General features: G+C 35.8%; 1 protein-coding gene across 1 annotated transcript in view; it reads left to right on the top strand.

Moving 5' to 3' along the window:
* The window catches only part of ahr2 (aryl hydrocarbon receptor 2), a 159970-nt gene extending 137794 nt beyond the window's left edge, over window positions 1–22176 (top strand). Inside the window, exons 5-11 of the mRNA XM_088930166.1 lie at window positions 8546–8666; window positions 9949–10094; window positions 11342–11544; window positions 12406–12515; window positions 14059–14200; window positions 14805–16896; window positions 17977–22176. Of these exons, the coding sequence (XP_088786292.1) occupies window positions 8546–8666; window positions 9949–10094; window positions 11342–11544; window positions 12406–12515; window positions 14059–14200; window positions 14805–16896; window positions 17977–18045 (2883 nt within the window). The 3' untranslated portion in view covers window positions 18046–22176. The remainder of the gene's footprint in view (window positions 1–8545; window positions 8667–9948; window positions 10095–11341; window positions 11545–12405; window positions 12516–14058; window positions 14201–14804; window positions 16897–17976) is intronic.
* Window positions 22177–24676: the final 2500 nt, after the last annotated feature.

Here is a 24676-nt window from a genome sequence, read left to right on the forward strand (position 1 = left end):
GAGCTGTCACCAGAAAACATCCGGTTTCGAATCCTGATCACTGCTGAGGGACAATCTTTATTCAATTAAGAATTTAAGTTGTATACTCTTTAGACTTTTAAATTTAAACTGTGTATTACAGCATGTTAATCATTATACATTAAAAAGTTGGTATATTTTATGAAAGCAAGATTGCTCAGTTGGACAAAAGTACACAACCTACCACCTTTATCATAAATATTTTAATTATGCAGAAATATTGAATGCATCAAAGTCTTTACTGAAGATATTACTAATAGTATTAATAATGAATGACCTTGGACAAGCTGTAAACTCAAAGTATTACCCTGGTCCACATTCTTTGTAACCGTCTTTGTACACAAAAAGACTTTATTTTTTCATTGACAAAAAGTAACACCACAGCATTTCATTGATCCGATCACGCATTCGTTTCCAATCATACAAAGTAAGTCTTGAGAATCTCAGATTCACCATGCCTTTCACATGCTCATAAACGATATTAATTTAGGAACATAAACATATTACTGTATGTAAACTGTACTGTATATGGGTGGTCTTGGTAATTTAAAGAAAAAATACACACCAGTATTCCATTTCTCCCTAAACATTTTAAGCATCAAAGTTTTATAAAATGGTCCCCAAATATGCGATTGCTGTATAAAATGAATTTTAATTTTTTTAATTTATTTAACATGAAAATGAAGATGTTTACGTTCTTCCGCCTGAGAATATAATCCCTCGTTGCTACGCAACGCAGAAACACAGCCACAAGTAACTAGCAAAGAGAGGACATTAGCTAGCCAATATGATAAAGGAATAAATGACTTGTTTTTTGTTTATTTCTTTAGCACATTTATTTGAACATTTCCATCAATCGTACAAGCACTGAAAACTGTCCAATCCCTAGTTCGTCAGGCATTTTCTTTTACTATAACAAACATAAAAACTCCCTTGCTTTTAACAGAGCATTTAATAATTTCTTAGAATGAAAATGATTTAAACTATGCGACACTTATTATACAACGAGAGCTCAAAATATCACAAGGATCCTCAAGAGCGCAACAAAGACATTAGAAAAAGATATCAGATACATGAGAATCCAAGCTTTTTTAACTACATTAAGAAGTAGTCTTTAAAATTTCTTTATCACACAGTGAAGTCAAAATTCCGAGGTGTGCGTATATTAGAGAATATAGCACGGCTTCAAATGTGTGTCGGCCAATCAGATATCAGGACCGGAATTATCCGTTTTATAATAGGGAATATAGTATGGAATCACATATCTAAAGAAATTAATAATGATATTTGAAGCTGTGTCACTCTTCTGTGTAAAAAAAAAATGGTTTGAAAACTGTGGCTGCTGTTTTTAATAAGCTGCTGAGTAAAGAATAGGAATGTTCCTGCTGTCAGTCTTTACCGAAGATATCACTAATAGTATTAATAATGAATGACCTTGGACGAGCTGTAAACTCAAAGTATTACCCTGGTCCACATTCTTTGTAATCGTCTTTGTAAATGGAAAGACTTTATTTTTTCATTGACAAAAAGTAACACCACAGGATTTAGTTGATCCGATCACGTATTCGTTTCCAATCATACAAAGTAAGTCTTGAGAATCTCCGATTCACCATGCCTTTCACATGCTCATAAACTATATTAATTTAGGAAAATAAACATATTATGTAAACTGTACTGTATATGGGTGGTCTTGGTAGTTTAAAGAAAAAATACACACCAGTATTCCATTTCTCTCTAAACATTTTAAGCATCAATGTCTTACATGTTGTTATTTCAGAAACATTTTATGTGCTCCTTCTGACCATATATTACTGTACCTTTATATACTTTGTGAAAATTGTTCATTTTAACCTTTTCTGCAAATACGCTCGTTATCGGATTAAACAAAAACATACTTTTAGAATTTGATTAGTAGGGAATATAATATGGAATTGCGTATCTAAATAAATTAATAACAGTGTAACTATATTCATGTACTGTTGCACAAACAGTAGTATAAGACTTTCCATTGATATACACTTGTCACATGAGTGCCTTGGTGGCATGATAGGTTAAGTGACTGATTTATAAGGTTGAGTGTTCAAAGCCAGCTGTCGCCATCAATTTTCTTTTAACAAAAACATTTCTTTGAAAAACTAAAATAGCAATTATTATTGGCATTATACTGACATTTTTTATATTTATAAAGACATTGCTTAGACATTGCACAGCAATATACAGTTTACATAATATGCTTATGTTCCTAAATTAATATCGCTTATACCTTCAGATGCGTTATGCTCCTCTTCTTTTTATGCTCAGCTACTAAAATTTCCCTTTAGTGGTAAAATTCCATATAAATATTCAATACTAAGCGGATTAAAATGTGCACAGTAAAGAGATTAAATGATTAAATCTTTTCACTAACGACCAATACACCACAAGCCCGAAAGCGCAACATTATTAATAATATCCTCCATGTTGCATTAACATTGGAATTATTTTTTTACAAGTGTAAAAAGAGGTGATACACAACGTGTCTCATCTATAACTCTTCAGTTTACAGAGAAATTCCACCAGAGCCTCACAACATTGTCCAGTAATACTCTTCTTGTGTCTAATTTTTAGTTAAGCAGGATTTGCTACAGACCATAACAAAAAACAGACTTTTTCTCTCTTCTGTTGCGATTCGGGTGTTAACAAAACATGTTTACAAAGAAAGTGCAATACAGTAATACTACCAACTATATAGATACATAGATTTCGATATTTAAATCCTTAAATTCATATCATTATTAATTTCTTTAGATACGTGATTCCATATTATATTCCAGATTATAGAACAGATAATTCCGGTCCTGAAATCTGATTAGCTGACACCCTTCTGAAGCTGTGCCATATTATCTGGTATACGCACACCCCAGTATTTTGAATTTTTACTGTGTGATAAAGAAATTTTAAAGACTACTTCTTAGCGTAGATAAGAAAGCGTAGATAAAAAGCTTGGATTCTCATGTATCTGATACACATATTTTTTTCTGCTGTCTTTGTTGCGCACTTGAGGATCCTTGTGATATTTTGAGCTCTTGTTGAATAATAAAAGTCACATAGTTTAAATCATTTTCATTCTTAGAAATTATGAAACGCTCTGTTAAAAACAAGGGAGTTTTTATGTCTGTTATAGTAAAAGAAAATGCCTGACGAACTAGGAATTGGACAGTTTTTCAGTGCTTGTACAATCAATGGAAATGTTCAAATAAATGTACTAAAGAAATAAACAAAAAAAGTCATTTATTCCTTTGTCATATTGGCTAGCTAATGTCCTCTCTTTGCAAGTTACTTGTGGCTGTGTTTCTGCGTTGCGTAGCAACGAGGGACTATATTCTCAGGCAGAGGAACGTAAACAGCTTAATTTTTGTGTTAAAGTTTTTAAATTAAAATTCATTCTATACAGCAGTCGCATATTTGGGGACCATTTTATAAATCTTTGATGCTTAAAATGTTTAGGAAGAAATGGAATACTGGTGTGTATTTTTTCTTTAAACTACCAAGACCAGCCATGTACAGTACAGTTTACATACAGTAATATGTTTATGTTCCTATATTAATATCGTTTATGACCTTCAGATGCGTTATGCTCCTCCTCTTTTTATGCTCAGCTACTAAAATGTCCCTTTAGTTGTAAAATTCCATATAAATATTCAATACTAAGCGGATTAAAACATGCACAGTAAAGACATTAAATGATTAAATCCTTCCACGACCGACCAAAGCACCACGACTGCCCCTGTCGGTCATTTTGGCCAGCCAATCACGTACCGTGGTATGACACATGACCGTACACACAGTTTCCAGAGAAACTGGTTTGAAGTTGGTTGGTTGAAGTTTATGTAAAAGGACAGATCAAACATGTTTAGTAAGAAAGATCCTGGACTTCTTAAATACAATGTGTTTCAGAAAAATTACATGATATGTATCTTTCTCATAATGTGCCCAAATTTTACTTACCATTATGTCTTCTGCCCTTTTATTTACAGCTTTTATTGCTTACACTTATATAGCACTTTTTCTGGACACTCCACTCAAAGCGCTTTACCGGTAACGGGGACTCCCCTCCATGACTACCAATGTGCAGCATCCACCTGGATGATGCAACAGCAGCCATAGTGCGTCAGAACGCTCACCCCACATCAGTTATCAGTGGGGAGGAGAGCAGAATAATGAAGCCAGTTCATAGATGGGGATTATTAGGAGGCCATGATTGGTAAGGGCCAAGGGAAATTTGGCCAGGACGCCAGGGTTACACCCCTTGTCTTTTCGAGAAATGCCCTAGGATTTTTAATGACCACAGAGAGTCAGGAACTTGGTTTTACATCTCATTTAAAGGACGGCACCTGTTTACAATATAGCGTCCCCCTCACTATACTGGGTCATTAGGACCCACATAGACTGCACATAGACACATAGACCTCTCCTAGCAGCAACCTTAGTTTTTCCCAGGAGGTCTCCCATCGAGGTACTGACCAGGCTCACACTTGCTTATCTTTAGTGGGTTGCCAGTTGTGAGTTGCAGAGTGATATGGCTGCTGGCAATATTTTTTGTTTTATTCCCTGTTTAACACTAATGTAGAAATTTGTCAAGTTGCTGGGCTATAAACAAAAAGCATTAAGATTCTGAAAAGGATTTAATGACATTACCACACAGTGAAAAGACCTTTTGAGCTGCACTTGCTTAACATTTATGTCATGGTAATGAGCAGCCCCTGGATGCTTTTCCTGGATGCTCTTAGTTCTTATTTAATTAAATCATGCTTGTTTTTATGAAAACCAACATGCAACATGTAAATTTATACACAACAAGTATTTTTTCCTAAGGAAAAGGAAAACTGTTGTTTTGATTATTTCATTTCCAGAATGTGTTGAGGTGTGTTTAAAATGTTCTAATTTCTGAAATGCAATAGTTCTAATCTGATAGCAAAAATTGGGTGTATTGGTATTGCTGTCAGTTTAACTTAGTCATATAACAATGCAATTATTGAACTATATCAACACATCTCAAAACATTATTCATGTTACACTGCTCAAATCTGAGTAACAACTATGCATATACAGTACATTTATTACTGTAATCCATGTCTTTATTGTTTTTAATACTTTAATAATTTGCAGTCCTGTTTAAGAAACATTTATAGGGTATATAAATATAGTAAATATAGTATATATAGAAATATACTACTTTTGCATTGTTTCTACTAAATACAAGTAGTGACAGAGTATTTTAAAATACTGAAAAACATGCAAAGCTGTTGTTTTGATTATTTTATTTCCAGAATGTGTTTAAATGTAAAACTCAGGTAGTTGTGCTCTGGACACACGTTTCTGTTAGGCTGTTCATAAAAAAAGCAAAGTATAAAAGGAATCATACTTCCTTAGACATCAGACACAGGAATGAGGTTCGCACATCATGTGTATTAATCATTTTAATGGTAAGACAGGGTTTTTCAAATAGGAAATAGATAAATCCACAGACTTTAGGATTAGATTGTTGTATTTTTTACTTAAGAGTTTACTAAGAGTTTACAGACCTTGTGTGTCTCGAGGAGAGCAAGCTGGGGTATGCGAAAAGACAAATTCCTAATCCAAGAAATTGTATATGGCCAATAAAGTAATCTTATCTTATCTCTCTTATAAATAAAATCTGACTAAATGCTAGATACTGTATATAGAGTTAGATATTTAGCATAGAGTTAGTCAGGTACTTTATTGTAATGTCATTTAAAATAGCTTTTTTGAATCTGATTTCAGTTCAGCTAGGTCCTAATGAATGGAATAAAGGAACAACATATGTACAGAGTATTTAGTGTGACCCAACTATCTGAGCTGAGCAAATTCTTTTCCCCTGTTGCGAGGAGTGAACTACAGAGTTTGCTGCAAGGGTGTAAATGGAGTGGCAGGAGGGATGTGAAAGATATACACAGAGGAAAGTGCAGGGTGCAAGATTTAAGATTAAGATTTGTAGGTAAGCAGATGTGTGTGAGATAAGTATCTAACCATTCTCCCAAACTATTTTTAATTATTTACAGTAAATGTCCCTACTTTTTAGGAATAGACTTTGAGGAAAAAAATACTTTGAATCATTTTTGCCTTTTACAAATAGCTTCAAAGCTCAGGCTCATTTTTCTTTTGCCTCACATAAAATCATTACCCACCAACCATATGGACTGCTACAGAGAATTATTTAATGAAAACAATGTAAAATTACAGTACACAATATTGTATTTTTTAAGGGAGTATATATTATCAAAATATTACTGATTGCTAGCTCAGACACTAGCACTGAGTACTAATAATATTACAAAATATATTAATGCCGCATTTAATATATATCCTCTAACCTCCTTTTTATTGCTTACCCACATAAACTCCATAAACTGTCAACTGACTGGTTTGCCCAGTTTTGAATTCTATCTTAATGTTTATTTATTTTCTTTTATAGTCCATTAGTAACTCACTAATGTTAGTTCCTGATATATTATATAATATCATAAGACATATACCTAAATGTTAACTGAAAACTTTTTTTCTATTAAATATAGCTGTGGAAAGGGATTTCCTATTTACATTTAATTACATTGAGTTCATGGCACCTTTCAGTTTGATGTGGAGTACTACAGTAATAATAATTGCTTACACTTATATAGCACTTTTCTGGACACTCCACTCAAAGTGCTTTACAGGTAATGGGGACTTCCCTCCACTACCACCAATGTGCAGCCTCCACCTGGATGATGCGACGGCAGCCATAGTGCACTAGAACACTCACCACACATGAGCTATCAGTGGGGAAGAGAGCAGAGTAATGAAGCCAATTCATAGATGGGGATTATTAGGAGGCCATGATTGGTAAGGGCCAAGGGGAAATTTGGCCAGGACGCCAGGGTTACACCGCTGCTCTTTTCGAGAAACACCCTGGGATTTTTAATGACCACAGAAAGTCAGGACCTCGGTTTTATATCTCATCCAAAGGACGGCACCTGTTTACAGTATAGTGTCCCCATCACTGTACTCTGGCATTAGGACCCACATGGACCACAGGGTGAGTGCCCCCTGCTGGCCCCACTAACACCTCTTCCAGCAGCAACCTTAGTTTTTCCCAGGAGGTCTCTCATCCAGGTACTGACCAGGCTCACACCTGCTTAGCTTCAGTGGGTTGCCAGTTGTGAGTTGCAGGGTGATAAGGCTGCTGACAATAACTCATATAACTCAGTATATGAGTTATTCTGAGGGTTTCTTTCCTTCACAGATTGTACCATTTTAGGGGAGCAGAAAGACATTTGCTTTTAGAAGTGTTTGATTTGGCTCCTTGGCCCTTAAGAGGGTGAACAGCAGTAGTAGTTGAGGGATTTTGCTTAGGAATGTTATAGGCATGGTGTTGCCATGCTGTAACCAGTCAGCTCCACTAGAGGGCAATATTTATTTGCTCCAGCGTTGTTCTGAAGCCATCAATGTTGTGAATTTGAGATAATACTCTATGATAATTTACATATTCAAAATACTGCAGAGTTTCACATTCAAATGGGAGTCTATATAAAAAGAAAACCACTTTATAATCCACTAGTATTGCATAGGCAGTCTTATGCATTGGAAACCTCCATGTGAATATCAAATAAGGAAGCAATCCATAATTAAAAAATAATCTCATTAGCAGTAGTAGGTGCCCACCTAAATTGTCTTATGCTGAATTGAACACAGAGCAGAATTGTCATTTGGCAAAAAAAAATGAGGTAGGCAAGGAAGTCCTCAACACAAAGAATACCGTATAATCAGATTTGGGCATTCCCAAACCATTTGTATAAAGTGGCCATAGAGACAAGAGTGTTGTCAGTGGTTCAGGATTTTACTTATTCTTTAAGTAAATTGAATAGTATCCCCAAATTCAGTCATAGTTAAGTGACAGCAGTGTAACTTTGGTTGGGTTATACAGTAGTTATTGCAGACAAGCAGATTTCTATTGCATAGCAGCATGATTTATTTCAAGGTTTTGTGAGCTTGTTACTTTACTATGAATAAATTAGTGAAAACTGATGTGTGAAGGTAAAATATTATTAAACATAATGTAATACTTGCTTCATTAGTACAGTTTCCACGTAACTTCTGAATCCTGTAAAAGACGAAACGTCTGTGCAGTTTCATCTGATAATCTACTGTATTTTGCAGAGAAAAACTCATGTTGTGTTACTGTCTTTGTACTGTATATTGTACAGTGTTCTCAATGTTTTCAGTACAAAAATGATTTATGTATAACTTTGAAAAATTAAACAAATTTTAATCTACTTGGCTGAAGATATCAACCAAATTAATGACAATATAATAAGACAAGAGTAACAGATGCAAAAAGAAAAATACAATATTATGTAATTATTAGTATATAATATGTTATTTGGAAATGATTGACCTACACAAACTAATTTTCCTTTACCGTTTTAATTTGTGTCCCTTGTTCTTCATTATGTCAAAATTAGCTTTTTTTTCTTCTGTACTTTTTCAGTCTGATGTGATCCACCAGAGCGTATTTGAGTTGATACACACAGATGATCGAGCCATGTTCCGTCGCCAGCTCCACTTTGCTCTGAACCCAAGCCAGTATGACAATGAACAGAACAGTGAAGGTGGGTTTTGTGGTTCCTCTCTGAAAACCCTTTAGAATAATTCTAGCAATGAGCACAACCTAAGGAAAATAAAGTATTAAGTGACAAATGGATATTTGGATATTTGCTTAGAAATAGTATTTTCATGTTGATAAATGTAATTTACTGTATATTGAAATCAAGTTCTTGCACACAAGTATGGCTCATGTGTTAGGCAAATAACATTTCAGGATGCTTGTGGTCATATATAAAAGTGCTAGTGCTAGCATTTGGCAGGAGCTTCAGTGACCAAGCTCAGTTTGGAAACTTTTCTTAATTAAGCATTGGTGTCTAAAGTGATAACAGCATTACACTGAGTGGGCAACAGTGAAGCAAGTATATACTCTACAGTTGTGATATCCATGCATTAATTCCAAGTACAAAGTAAAACAGGCAAGCAACTACAGATCCTTAAAAGCATTGCATGCATCTAAAAATTGGGCAAAGATTTGAAAGCATTTAAAAAAGCAAAAGCTTAAGGGCTGTGGCGATATTTCTCAACATAGGAATACATACACGTTTTGTGCTAATTTTTGTCATACTCTTCTTAAAGAAGAACTAACACCTGCAGTTAAGGAAAAGGTTTTTGTATGATCTCTTCTGGATCTGAGTAAATCATCCTCTCACCTCGTCTATTGTATCAGTACAAGTTTCAAAACTTGCCTCCCAGTTTCCAGTTCTATCTGCCCCTCTTGTTATACTGTAAATGTGCCTTTTTAAGGATTCAGGCAATTTTACTGCAGATCTTTCAATTCAAAGGCTCAGTCCAGGGGATGGCCAAATTAGGCCCTTGGACATAGAGGAAAAACTATATACAAACATATGAAAAATATTAAATAATGTAGATCAGTATAAAAAAGGACAATACAAATTAAAGTGGTATTAAGTAATTATATTTAAAATTAGTAATTAAACATTCCCTCACTCTTCTCACCAGTGATAGTTCACCATACTTTAAAAAAATGAGAGACTAAGAAATATACGATGAAAGGCCTTACATCATTTGTAATTTTGTTGCTTGTCCTTTTGAATTATTTAAGATTGATGTACTTTCTATCATACCAGGAATATTAATGCAAAATGTATCAAAATTCTAAAGTGAAATATAACCAATTCTCCTTTATGTTTTCACTCTGCATGAAAGTGGACAAATTGCACCATAAGGAATAGCTTGTGCAATTATTCAATTTACAGCCCTGTTCTTTTGTTCTGCTGGCAACTTTTGACATTGTAAATTCAATGCCTTTTCATATCCTTTTTGCAGTCATGCAAAATAGCAGCAGTGCTGGTATTACCAACAATATTGTGACCTATGACCCCCAGCACATTCCTCCTGAGAACTCATCTTTCCTTGAGAGGAGCTTTTGCTGCCGTTTGCGCTGTCTCCTCGACAACTCCTCAGGATTTCTGGTAAGTTTCTGGTTTGGAAGAGACTGCTATCTCTGGAACATCCTGATAATCAAATGGTGAACATTTAGGAGTATACTTAATAAGCATTAATAATCAGCACTATATAAGAAAACATTGACATTTAAGGTCTCAGTCTGTTTATACATATTTAATAATCAGCAGGGGAAACAAGGTTTTCCTTAGGCCTGTGTCATTGTGTTGTTATTTAAACTATTAATATTGCCCTTTGTGTTTTAGGGAGTACTAGTGATGATAAGCACCTTGTTTGTAGTCTTGGACATAATGTTGCACATACGATGTAAATACTTTTAAAAGAAATCACAACAAATGCACATAAAATTCACAAATACACAATTTTTTGTATTTTAATTAAGAATTACCACACAGAATTAATGTCTGTGTACTATAGGCACATACACCCCCAATACCAAATGAGGAGTATTTCAGTATTATAGAGTATAAAAGACACATTATTCATATTTGATTATGTACATTATGTATCCTGGTGTTGCTTTCTTCAACCAAACTATTGCTGTGTCCTTTTTGTTTAATGTTGAAATATTTGAATGCTTTGTCTCCTTTTAAAACTGTTGTTAACTCCTTAATTCGCTGGTTTATTCAATCTTTTGCCCTAAATTCTGTTTCATCTGAGCAAAAACTTTAAAGAGATGCTAGTGTAATGTTTAGTATTACATTCACTGACCAAAATATTAGGAACCTCTAGACAAATTAAAGACTCTTTGTGGTAGGCAATGTCTGATTTGCTTAAGGAGTATGAGGCATCAACTTATCCTCAATTAAAATTAAAGTACTGTTAAAAACTAGTAAAACCGGTGGACCATGTAGGTAATTTCAGTCATCGTTAGCCTTAATGAAATCTTACATGAAGCTGATCCTACCAGAAGAATGGGATGGGATTGGGTTGCAAATATTTCAAAATCTTGCAAATTACATGCCAGCTCCTGCTGTTCTTACTGATCGAGAAGATTTGCAAATTAAAAAAATGTAATTGTTTCTGTAATGTGTACATATGTTATATGATCCTACATTTTGTGTGATCTATAAAATAAATTTACATTGTGGCTGATATAAGATTCAAACTAAACAATTTCATGAAAACTTCAGCTACAGTGACATTCAAAAATAATCCCTCTAGTAAATTGGATTTAATGTGCTGGTTTGCCATGTAATGTGTAGTTGCAAACTTCCTATACTTTTCTAATCACTACGACTACTTTTGCATTTAGGCTCTTAACTTCCAGGGACGATTGAAATATCTCCATGGTCAAAATAAGATGTCAGAAGATGGTACCATGATGCATTCTCAGCTGGCCCTCTTTGCCATTGCCACGCCTGTCCAGCCACCATCCATACTGGAGATCAGAACCAAGACATTCATCTTTCAAACAAAGCACAAGCTAGACTTTACCCCAATGGGATGCGACACAAGGTAAATGATATTTAAACTCTTAGAGTCTAGTCTGTAAGTTAGAATTCCTGTTCTGTTATCGGGAGAAACAGTTTTCATCGTCACACAAGGGAGAGACAATGTACTGTATCATTGATTTTCTCCATTATGAATAAATCATAGATTTAAGGACCTTAATTTTAAGCATTGAGCATTTTCTTTAAGGATCTGAAACAATAAAGAGTAGGATACATATAAAATGTGCATCCTGGGATAAACAAAAGCAAAATCAAAACAACAAAAAGCACTAAATGAGGTGTGGTGTTGAAGAGATGTGGGAGTATGAAACAGGCTACCCAGCCATATTGTGGAAGATGATTCCTTGATACACTAGTGCCTTTTAAAAAAAGGGCTGGATGATCAATTAGCACATACTGTAACTATCAAACAGGCTAGATGAATTGAATGCTCTCCTCTTGTTTGTAACATATGAAGCACATATTTATACCTCCTGTATTGTGTGTCAGACAAACATTTCTTAACTACTGATATTATAATCCACATCATTGCAGGATTTCTGCAAAAAGAGTTATAACACAGATGGTATAAGTCTTGATATAGAATTTATCATTCTGATGTCAGTATATGATATAGTCATATGAAGTTTATGACTAAAGTCAGTATCTGGAAATTTACTTATGAGCTACAGTTAAAAGCAGCAAACAACCTAGCATCTGCACCTTGAATGTTGAAACTCACATTAAATATTAAACAATGTATAAAAGATAAAAATATTTTGACAGATTGCTTTAAAAATGTATTTAAAAATGTTATTACCAATGCTGTATTTCAGAGGTTTGTATTGATCCCAAGAATAATCCTTTCATTGTTTCCCACTTACAGAGGAAAAGTTGTTTTGGGATACAGTGAAGTAGAACTCTGCATGAAAGGAACTGGCTATCAGTTTATTCATGCAGCAGATATGATGTACTGCGCAGACAACCATGTGAGAAGTGAGTGAAGCTATAATTTACCATTCATAAATACATACCATATATAAATCTGCCATTATAAGCTATCTGAAAGCTATCTTGTCATCTATAAACTGTACAGTAGATACACAAAAATGTTTTAGAAATTGTGATAAAGCAGTATCCATACTCTACTAGTTTGCTGAAAATTTGGCTAATGGTAAGAAGCATACATGTTGGCATGGTGGCATCGTGGCACATTGCTGCCTCACAGCACTGGGGCCCTGGGTTCAATTCCTGGGGTGCTATCTGTGTGGAGTTTGTATGGTCTGTTTGTGTATGTGAATTTGGTTTGGGTGCCCCAGATTCCTCCCACAATCCAAAGACATGCTGGTAGGTTAATTGGCTTCTGTGAAATTGACCCTGGAGAGATTGTATATGTTTGTGTGCCTTGCAATAGACTGACTTTGCATCTAAGGTTTATCCTGCCCATGGCATTATGCAGGGCATGTTTAGTGTGGAGGCGGAGCCCTTGTCTAAGGGTGATGAGTTGCCTTGACAACCACAGCTGAGGCAGTGCATTTTGGATGAGCCATAGCTGTGGGTTATTTAAGAATGCTTCCCTGGTTGGACCAGCAAGCAGGTCCTGAGTCAGTTGTAGGTGAGAGAGAACGCAGGAGCCTAGCTGTCCTATATGAGAATGGTGGGTCGAAGCAGGACCAAAGCGGGTATAAGACGCTGTTGGTGTGACTAAGAGTCACCCTTTTCATTAAGAGCTCTAAGAGCTAATAGTGTGTCTACCTGGAGAGAAAGGGAAGACATATTCAGGGCTGCAGTTAACACCCTAAGGGGAGAGTTTTAGAGCGACAGTCCCGGAAGGGATTGTGGAGAGAGCGCAAGGCCATCTTTTGTGTTCTCCTGCCTGCCATGAGTATTCACTGGGACAGGCTGAGTCTTTATTCTCTTGCTCCACCGTGAGCATTCACTGGGACAGGCTGAGTCTTTATTCTCTTGCCCCACCATTAGTAGTCACTGGGACAGGCTGAGTCTCTAGGCCTCACTCTTTTTTATTCCCATCAGGACTTCACTGTTCAAACTGGCTGTTTTTAGTCTTGTCTGGATTCCGTGGTTCAAAGCAGTGTTTTTGTTTTTTCTTTTCTTTTCCTAGTCCAGTCTGGACCCCGCTGTCACAAGCAGCTGTGTTTCTACTGTAGTCTAGACCCAACTGTAAAGCAGCTCTTTTTCTTTTTTCTTTTTTTTAAACCTTCCAGATGGGGCATCACCTTTTACCAGGGCTACGCTACAGCCACAGCTCTTTTAAACCTACATTGTTACACTGCCTTGCTGCACCCAGTGCTTCCCAGGATAGGCTCTGGGCCACTCTGATCCTCAATTGGATAAGAGGTTTTTGAAAGTGGTGTGATGATGTGATGAAACTTTACTTCATTTGGTTTCTTCTAGTGTCATAAAAATGTCTGGGATAATATACTTAATACATTTCTACTGTATATTAAAACATTTCTAATTTGTATACAGAAGATGTGATATATTGTATATATATATATCTTCTCTGTGTTAATTGCAGTGATCAAAACAGGAGAAAGTGGGCTTACAGTCTTTAGACTCCTAACCAAGCATAGTGGCTGGATATGGGTCCAAGCAAATGCAAGACTTGTATACAAAGGAGGAAGGCCTGATTTCATTGTTGCAAGACAGAGAGCTTTGGCGTGAGTATCTGCTTTTAATACTGTGACAATATATCTTTTAGCCAATAACAAAAATGGGTTGTTTTATATAATCTAAGGCTGCAGGGAGTCAAAAATAATATATATATATACTGTATATACACTTACTTATAATAATAATATACTAATAATAATAATAATTGCGTCCACTTACTGTATATAGCGCTTTTCAGGACACTCCACTCAATGCGCTTTACAGGTAATGGGGACTCCCTTCCACCACCACCAATGTGCACCATCCACCTGGATGATGCGACGGCGGCCATAGTGTGCCAGAACACTCACCACACATCAGCTATTAGTGGGGAGGAGTAATGAAGCCAATTCATAGATGGGAATTATTAGGAGGCCATGATTGATAAAGGCCAATGGGAAATTTGGCCAGGACACTGGAGTAACACCCCTACATGTATGTACTTGTGTTACAAGGATTCTTGAATTTTCTGAAATGTATAATTTGAGTGGTGTTTTACATTATTATAGAAGAATTCTACAATAAAACCATCAGTTCTTTTTTTTCTAATCATAATGACCAACATCATTCTAAAACATGCCACAATGCATTGCATTCCATTATGTTTTTCAGAAATGAAGAGGGTGAAGAGCACTTCCGCCAGCGGAAGCTGCAGTTGCCCTTTCATTTTGCCACTGGAGAAGCCGTCCTATATGACACCAGTCCCTCTTTGGATGACTTCATAGGATCCAGTAAAGCGCCTAAAATCAGGAAGACATCTGATCAGAAGCCACTGGATCCTGATTCCCTTCTTGGAGCCATGCTTAAACAAGACCAGTCAATATATGTGTCACATGCAGCCTCTGAGCCACAGTACTCCCTTGATAAAGCTTTTACGGACAGTCACTCAGTTGTTAAAATTCAAGGTGACCTTAACCCTTGGCAACAAGGAAACCCTGAACACAGTGCCTTTAAGCAGGAAAATAGCACATTGGCCATGATTGATACCTTAGAACAGCTCATTAATGACAGCAACCTTTGTAACACTCTGCAAAAGCTGGATGTGGATGAGCTAGGTTTGAAAGATTGGGAGAATGCCCTACTAAAGATGGACATCAACAGTGATATGTCCATCGAGCTGAATGACATCCTTACCAACGACATTTTCTCATATGTGGAAGATGCCTTGTTTAAGGAAAGGGACATGGTTGCAAGTCCTGGGTCTGACCAGCACAATTCTGAACAAACTGTATTGCCAAACGGTTTTGCAGCCAATCAGTTAGGTAACCAGAATGCCTTTGTCAGTGTACAACAAAACCTTTTTGATAATGACTCTCAAAGCAGTTCCTTGTCACGGGGTAAGAACCAGCAAAGTTTCTGTCCTCAAAGGTTTCCCACTACGGAAATACAGAATTCCCTGCTGATAGATCAGCAAAAGTTCAATCATCAAACTCAATTACTTCCAAATAGCCAAGGAGTTTCTCACAGTCAACCCAATTATGTTGGAATGGGACCACAAAGTTTGGTAGGGTCAATAGAAGGAACTGGAGACTTACAAAATGTTGATCCTCAGATCCCTATGGAATTACATGCTTCCTCACAGATTCAGCAAATAATTAATCATACGCAAACTGGTGATCTGCCCAATCAATGCAGTTCTCTTGGATTGTCTGAACACAGCTCTCAAAGCACCTTGGTCCAAAACTATCTGACTTTTAACCAAGCATTGACAAGATCATGCACGCAAAATGCCCAGATTGGACATGAGTCACAGAATTTGTCCAGCCCCAATCAGCATCAGTTGAAAAACATGGATATAAATACCCAACACCGATTAAGGGCAGCTTCTCAGGCCAGTGCAGGTCAGGCTTATCCTAACTCACTTGCTTTGTCTGCTCAAGGATCACTTCAACCTACATCACAAGCCCAGCAAATGGTAGACTCACAGCAGACAATTTTAGGCCAACCAAATCATATGGCCTCAAGTCAGAATAAACAGTGGGTTCCTTCCATTCCTAACACTAATTTTGCACAGAGTGTGCTACAGACATGCCCATCATCTCAGAAAGAGCTGCTCTTAAAACCACCTACAACTTCCCAACTCCATGGACATTTCTCAGTTCAGACCCAAAACAATTCGACTCTAAGAACACAGCCATGGCAGCAGAAACAACGGCCACAGCAGCAACAGCAAATACCACCGGTGATGCAAAATGGCCAGCACTATCCCACAGAGCCTCTGCCAGAAAGACAAACTACATCACACCTGCCTAGCTGTTATAGCAAAGCCCAGGAACACCAGTGCAATACCCTTGGAAGCAAGGTGTTACCTCAGAATTCCCAAAATTGCAGGGTTGGTTTTGGACCTCAAACAGCAAATAATATCTACAGGTCCCCTCAGGGGCTGATGGTTAATCCTATAACCCCATCAAACAGTTGCATGTTTGAAAGCAGCTCATCAGTCCCATTACATGGGATGCAACTGAGCAACACAGGACTTTCTGCCTCTATGGCTTTGTGCCAGAAGTTAAAGCCATCCCCCAACCAAAGCCCCCCACAGGCATCTTGCTATTTCCAAAGAAATGCCAGCCAGCACATTGTTGGAACATCTGTGATTCCTCAAGAAGACATAAGCATCAGTCCTTTGTCATGCCAGGTTCAATCAGATTTCATTCCTGAGAGCCTGTTATCACATCAATTTGTGAACTGCAATGGACAGACTCAGGTATTTAAATAAGCATGTTCAAATGAAATTTAGTGTATTTATATCTGCCTGTGAGCATGTCTTCTTTTTAATGTAAAGTATATACTCTTTTCATAGGTGTAGTTTATCTGATTTCTCATCCAGGTTATGTACTGTAGAAAAGTTTGTGGGCAAAATATTCAGTTTTGATCTCAGTGTTGATAGAATCTTCAATTTGTTGATACTTTCTGAGTGAAACTCAGATATTACGAATTACACACAGAGTCTAAGGCCCAGTTGAATAACAAGACCAGTCGCAGCAAACAATATACTGTAATTTATACTTGTGTAGCAACAATTTTCAAATTAAACATCCTATGTGCAACGAAAACGTACATGAGTGAAATAATCAACAAAATACTGTTTGAAATGTTGTTATACCTTAGCAAAATAAGCACTGTGAATTTTTTTCTAATATATAGAGGTAGGTGACTTGAGATAAGCTAGACATGTGTAACCTACTACACTATTCCAGTCCTTGTTTTGCTGAGCACGAACATAAGTATTTTGGAAAATGTCCAAGTCTGTCTCAATACGACCACAACCTGACAGCATTGATGAAGCTGAAGACAGGAAAGCAAATCTGTTTTCCTCTGATGAGGAGATGAAAATTGATTTAAAAGTGTGACTGTTCATAAGAACAGAGCAGTTAAAAAATAAAAATACTTTTATTCAGAGTAATACAACAAAAATAAAAAAAAGATTTCAAAGCTTAAACAAAATAAAATGTAAGAATTAATAGAAACTAGGAGAACATTTCAAAACATTAAAAATTAGAAGGGGATATTTAGTTATATCATAACTCAACAAAAGGCTGTAATCATGCAGATATACTGTAGTTATTATACTTGATCAATGTATTTTAGCATAAGAATATGAGATATACTGTATATGTATAGTAGAGATATCCATATCATGAATTGTTAGAAAATGTGAGATTTATGTTTTAGACATTGAATATCTTTGAGATTACATTTTAAATACTTCAGACAAGGGTAATTTCTTAATTTGGAACGATTTCTTAAGTATTCATTATCAATGTTTTCTTTTCATTTTTTGTAGATCCGTCCAGTTGAAGAGAACGGATCTTGTTCTTTTCCACCACTCCCAAATGGAAACACATTTTTCTGAGAACAGTTAAATGAACTTCTATGATTTCTAAAGGGATTTCTTTTTCTAGCTGCATTGCAAGTAGAAAAGAAATTGAACGTATGCTCATCCAAGTCCAAAGATCACAGCCACGTGTCCTTGCAGGTGCCTTCAAAATATTAATTTTTCATACTTCACTTTTAACATGAAAGATTTCTGTGACATTAAAAACTGCAGAGGACATGAATCCTGCTGAACCCCGACAAAGGGAATACAAAGGATCATTCTTTGGAAATGTGAATTAGCAGCAAAACAATTAGCTTCTGATGTTCCTGATGCACATTAATGAGGGTGAAAAGAATTTGGAAATGTTTATTGAAAGGACCAAGCCCTGAATGGATCTTGGTGTTTGTTATTTTCAACCCCCACCCACATAATTCAAGACAAGGATTATTATTATTATGGAGCTAAACATTTTGGTCAGAGGGAGATTTACAGTATAGCTGAAGAAATAAGTAAAATGACTGTCATTCCACAGCCATGTCCTGGAATTCTCTGATGAGATTCTTGGGAATGTAGCTTAGTTAACTGGAATACTGGCCATGACAGTAAGTATCATATAATCCAAAATCTAGGAATAAAGTATCCTACTCTTGTAGCTTTGTAGAGGGTTTATCTTTTAAGTATTGGATGTTTTTAGGTATTGGCTTTATTTAATTTTTAGTACTATAGATAGGGTAAAATATAATACAGAATTGTTGAATTGATGGCATAATTGGCATATTGTTTTAGTTAAGAGACCAAAGAGTACTCAATTGGCTATAAAAGGGTGGTGAAACTCTACTCTAACCCTAGCCCTCTACTACATTTTAGCTTAATTGAGTCAATTTTATTATTATAAATACACATTTTTGTATGTATTTTTAATATAAAGAGGCCTAAAGCTGTTCTAGCTGATCCTAATTTCACTATCAAAGTCAGACATGGAAGTAAACAACAATTCTTAATTTGAAGAGCATGTCCCCTATCCCCTCAGAAAATAAGTAGTCAAGCAGAAGAGCATGTCCTCCATCCCATCTGAGGTTTTGTGTCCTGTGACATAACATCCCACACAGCCTGTGATTGACCAGTGACAGAAGGCAACAACAGCTGAAACTAGTAAAAGGAAAAAAATACATATATTCATGAAGTCTTTCTTAATTCTTGGACTTATTATAAGTAATTTGAATAGACCCTAATTTATAGCCTCTACAGTGCATTTGCTTTACAGTAATGTAAATAAAAACTGTAAGTAAAATGACTTGCCATGAAAAGATATGTGTTCTAAAGAGCTACATAAAAACAATCCCCAGAAAATGTCTGCTAAGGCTCCTTGCTATCTAAATGGCTTTTAAATGTTTTTTTTAAATATCATATTATAAAAAATGTTAGTCCAAATGTTATTATGAATATATTATTCTTCTGCTTTTTTAAAAAAAATGTGCAACTTTTTATATTTTTATAAGCATTGAGTTGTAATTCTTTACATGTCATTGAGCCATTATGTGTTTGTCAGAAGCATTGATGTTTGTGTGTTTGCTTTTATTTCTGTTGTAATTAGTACTAAAAAGAAGGCAGCCAGGATTTTTTTTAAAGTTCAGTCCCCTTTTATTCTTAAGCACTTTGGATAAATCTGTCCCATGTTTTCTTGAGAGGAAGCATGGGAAGCAACGGGCATGGGAAATCTAAATTGTTGTTGAGTGAGTTTGTCTTAGATAAATATGCAAAATAAATGGATTTATCATGTGTATATATATATATTGAGCAACATGTACAGTAGTATGTTATAAAGGCATTAAGTTGAAGAAAGTTCATTTATGGATCCAGGCTGAGGTTTGATGCAGGCTATGATTGTGGCACTGAGATCATGGGTGTCCTGATACCCCTCATATTTAAGTATTCTGTGGAATTTTTTATGAGCTGGGTGTCCTGATACCCCTCATGTTTAAGTATTCTGTGGAATTTTTTATGAGCTGAAGTAAGAACTGCATGGTTTTGTTGACCATTCTGCTTTTCTCAAACATACTGTATCTGAGAGTCATTTTTTAGCATCAAAGTCAATATATTTATATTGCATTTTTAATAGGTTGTCATATCATGAATTGCAAAACATTTGACAGCAATTCCCCTTGAGGAAGCAGAACAGCCCTGACACTCTGGCAAGTGGCCAATTATGATCATAACCCAGTATTTTGATGAAGAAATTACTGAAGTTTTCTGTTAAAATTTGTACACAAAAACATTTAAGGTTAAGCAAGTAAGGAAAAACATAGGGATAGCATGGGCAGTAATGTACTGTATAATTATTTAGAGACACACACATACTGTATATAAAGATTCAGACACTTTCTATCTGTGAATAGAGTAAGATTTTATAAATCTACTTGCAAATACAGGGGATATAACTTAGAGCACTAACAGAGTATATAAAGTACAGAGTGTATATAAAGAAACATTTTGAGAACATGAGAAACGTTTGACCTGCCACAATCATAGCTGTTTCAATAGTTGCATAGAGTAAGCTGATTAGATCAGCTTACAGTAAATTAGACTCACTTCTAGGCTGAAAAACCTGTGAAAAAGTTTGTATTAATTATCTCATACTATGGTAAGCAGTGCATCTTGTATCTTAGTGTGAACCTATATATGGAATTTCTTCAGAAGTTTCATGATGCATGGTTTTAAGCAGGCTAAAGAAGATTTTTTTATCTAGTATTATCATTTCCCACCATTTTTTTTAGAATTGTTGTTGTAGGTGAAGGTGGTCCACATTGAGACAAAACAGTGTTCCTCAAAAAAATGCTGGTTTGTTAATATAGGAAGACCTGATGTATTTTCTGTACTCATTGTGCTTAAACATTTTGGTCTTTGTTTATAAAATGGGAATTGCATTTTTAATATTTTCCCTTTACTTTAGCTTATATACCAAAACAGAATATTCTTCTACGTTTCTTGTTTCTTTGCGAAGGAATGTTATGGTTTTGATGTGCAGGGAAGATGTTGATAAAAAATGGCAGCTATACTGTATTTTACAGTGAAAGTATCAGTTTAAAGTCCATCACACTACATAACTTTGTGGTCTCAGGCAGTTGGCTAGTAGTATGCCAGAAGCGCCGCACAATTCCAGAAATTGGGTGTACTTTTAAATTGTAAAATTAAATTATATGTACACATAGAGGTCCAGTGTAATGCTTTAAAATGTAATGATTTATTCTATGTGCCTTAAATTTGGAAATCTGTGATTGAGGGACATGTGCTGGTTTCTTTTTCATTTTAGGGGGTGCAGTGGATACATTAATATCCACGAGGTCACACAAGTTCTGTGTAGCTTCAACTATTTCATGCATACTGTTGTCTGCTCCAAAAAAATAGTTTAGAGATAGCTCACATGCAGTTGATGCACTTTTGATCTTATTAGGTTTTATGTGATATTACTGAGCCAATGATTCTTAAAGTTGCCCCTTTTAAAATTAAAATTATGACTTTCAAATAAACATTTCTAGGAAATGTTATTCAGTACAAAATTGCCTACCTTAGTCCAGTTCCACCTTTCCATTAAGTACAGTGAAGGTGTTGCATTCTGCTCCCCAAAAGTATACAGCATTCAGCTAATATGGCAAAACCTAATTGGTAAAAAAAATGCAAAATGTCTAGATATATTTCCAAATAGACTACCAAATAGTTTTCCACATGATAATTGCAATGGATCTGTCCATTACTGACAGTAAGTAAAGACTGCAATATCTCTAATATCATGAACCATTTTTTATTTTTGCATTTGCTATTGAAGTTATGTTGTTACATTAAGCAAGATGTGACATACAGTATTGCCCTGATGACTAGCAGTTGACCCTAATGATTGGTGTTACATGTCTTAGAAATAGCCCTGCTTTAATCCAGGTATCTATTTTTGTGGCATCACAAACATAAGTAACTGATGAGTTATGTTCTTTGCTTTTTGGAATATTTAATGTTAAATAATACATATGACAGTGGTTAGTGGATGAGAAAATAGTTAAGAATCAAAAGGGAACAGATCAATGTGAAAATAATTTTGTTACACATGAGTAAAGGTAATTGCAATATTAATTAAATTAATGCATTAATGCAATAAAGACAATAAATATGTGAACTTCCTCAAATTGATGTGTTTAGGGTTATTCTGTCACACTTGATTCATGATAATTGGACATTAAATGTGCACTTCAATTCTCCTGTATGACCTAGGTTCAACTTTTGTAAATTATTGTCCGCTCTTAAATCTGATGCCTTATAAAATAACTTCATTAGTGTATACATATTCCATACATGAAGATTAGTATTGAAAGAAGTTTCTAGAAAAGTACTTTTTGCCACAAGGAAGAAAAATCTTGGAGACTAAACTTTTGCATGTCATGGTTCAGTTTGGAAGAAAATGGCAACATTAATGGGGCAAGTCTGCAAAAATTTAATGTATTGTTTACAATGACTTGACTCCCACTGTTACTATAACAATTCACAGCTCTAGGCCTTTGTATACTTCCCTTTCAATTTTAATTAACCTGACATTTTGGTGTTGTTTTATGAATACTAAATTGGGCTTAATAAAGCATTAGACAGTTCAAACATTTTTAAAGGAATAAGAACTGGACCCACATATGATAATAATAGCATGAACAGTTATTTCAACCTTCAACATGACATTTAATTATTTCAGCCACTAAACATACAATTTATTTAGCAAATATTTGATATTTTAATACTGTTGTGGATGAATATACCAGTATACAACCTGTTAAATGGTTTCCATTATATTTAATTATTTCATTACAAACAGAGCCTTAATTTTATGGCTGGCAATTGATGGTAATTTAAGAGTTCTATTAAAAATACTGTTTGCTTTAACAGGACACATAATTAATTTTGGGGAATAAATCCCTTTCAGGCAGAATGCAGCCTGTACCTCTTGTTGAAGTGCCACATCACTGCCTTTCTACTGAGTACGTATATTAAAGGCAAAAATTATTACAAAATATCCTGTCAACTTATCTGATCCAACCTTTCATTTCCCACAAGGCCAGGTTAACAGGGTAGCTTATCACCATTTTTAGTGACATCACAACTGTTCTGACAGCATGCCTTCCCCCACTTGAGCCTGATTTAGTAGTTTTGCTAGGCCCATTGAAAAAAGTTATTTCTGCAGAGAGCTCACCTCCACCAGATTGCTATATTCACCTTACATTAAATTACTTCTTTCTGAAGGGATACATGAAAGCTTTTGGATCTACTGCTTAGGATACCTGTGACTGTTTTTGTTTTTTCTTTATGGCTTTTCCTATAGGACTGTTGCAGATTCCTAGCAGCTGGTGCAGCTTCTTTTGAGATTTTGGATGTGTGGTTAAGGTTTGGCAGATTTCAGCCTTTTGTGTTATTGTTAAGGCTTGCAGCACCTCGGATTGTTTCCTTCTCTAACCTATTTCCTCTAAGAGTTCTGTGGATTGCTCACTACTGGTTGTAGGCTCCTTCACAGAATTTTAAATGTCTATATACTGACTCAAGGGAAGGTCTCAGCTTATTTGATGCAGAGTCTCAAATTGTCTTGACACTAGATGCACAGTCTCCATCATTGCATGGTCTTGAGCATTAATGTGACTTCAGGTTTCAATGTAAGATCTCAAACTTTGACATGACCTAGATCATCAGTGCAGGATCTTAAGTTATGATGCAGGATTTAAAGTAAGATATCAAGCATTGACATGACCTTGAGTATCGATGCAGAGCCCTGACTCACTCAAGCATTGGTACAGGGGCTTTTAAAACAACACACTAATGCCCCAATTTCAGCCTAGCATTTGATGAGCCACTGCAAAGGTATACACAAGGCGAAGAAGTCATTGCATCAGTCGATTGTTTCTGTGTTGAAGGCAAACAATGCCTTCATAAAATCAAATTGACAGATGACTTTAGTTAAGCTGATGATTTTCCCTTGTATGGAATAACAGAGAAGTCAAGTGACTGTGGCATGTAAATAGTCTTGTGTGGCATATTGAGCAGCCAGAAATTTGGATACCATCTCCCTCCCACTGTTGAGAATTGTATGTTTCCCTTATTATTTGTTGGAGGATGGAAATCTTGGTGGCAATTACCTGGTGGCAATCTCAGCCTGCCATGATAAGGTGGATGGATCTAATAGACTCTCCACCATGTGAGTCTGCATAGAGCCGTAAGACATCATCCAGTGTTGGATTTGCATCCTCTGTTTTTTTTTATGACAGTGTTCCTTAAAGATACTATATCAGTCTGGAGGGTAAAGGAGTTCCACATACTTTTAGCCAGCGTCTCCTTGGTATTCATGAAAGCTGAATATCCGTCTTCAGATTTTTTCTGCCTAAAACATGACAATTGTCATTCCATGTCAATCAACCAGTCTTGTTGGTGGACATCTATGCACATCCATCATGGCTATCTCTACCTGCTGTGCCCTGTCATGTTGCTGGACATTTACTGTGGCTATGTCAATTGTTAAGTCATTCATATGACCTACAACAGTTCTAGCCTTTATCCTTTGGGTAGTCTGTAGACTGTAGCTATTTTTTATTATCTTTTTTTCTGAAAGTGACACAGACTTTGCCTTCCTTGTTCTTGATTGGATGCA

The sequence above is a fragment of the Atractosteus spatula genome, chromosome 13 (genome assembly GCF_055471065.1).
Source record: "Atractosteus spatula isolate fAtrSpa1 chromosome 13, fAtrSpa1.hap1, whole genome shotgun sequence".
Classification (NCBI taxonomy): domain Eukaryota; kingdom Metazoa; phylum Chordata; class Actinopteri; order Semionotiformes; family Lepisosteidae; genus Atractosteus; species Atractosteus spatula.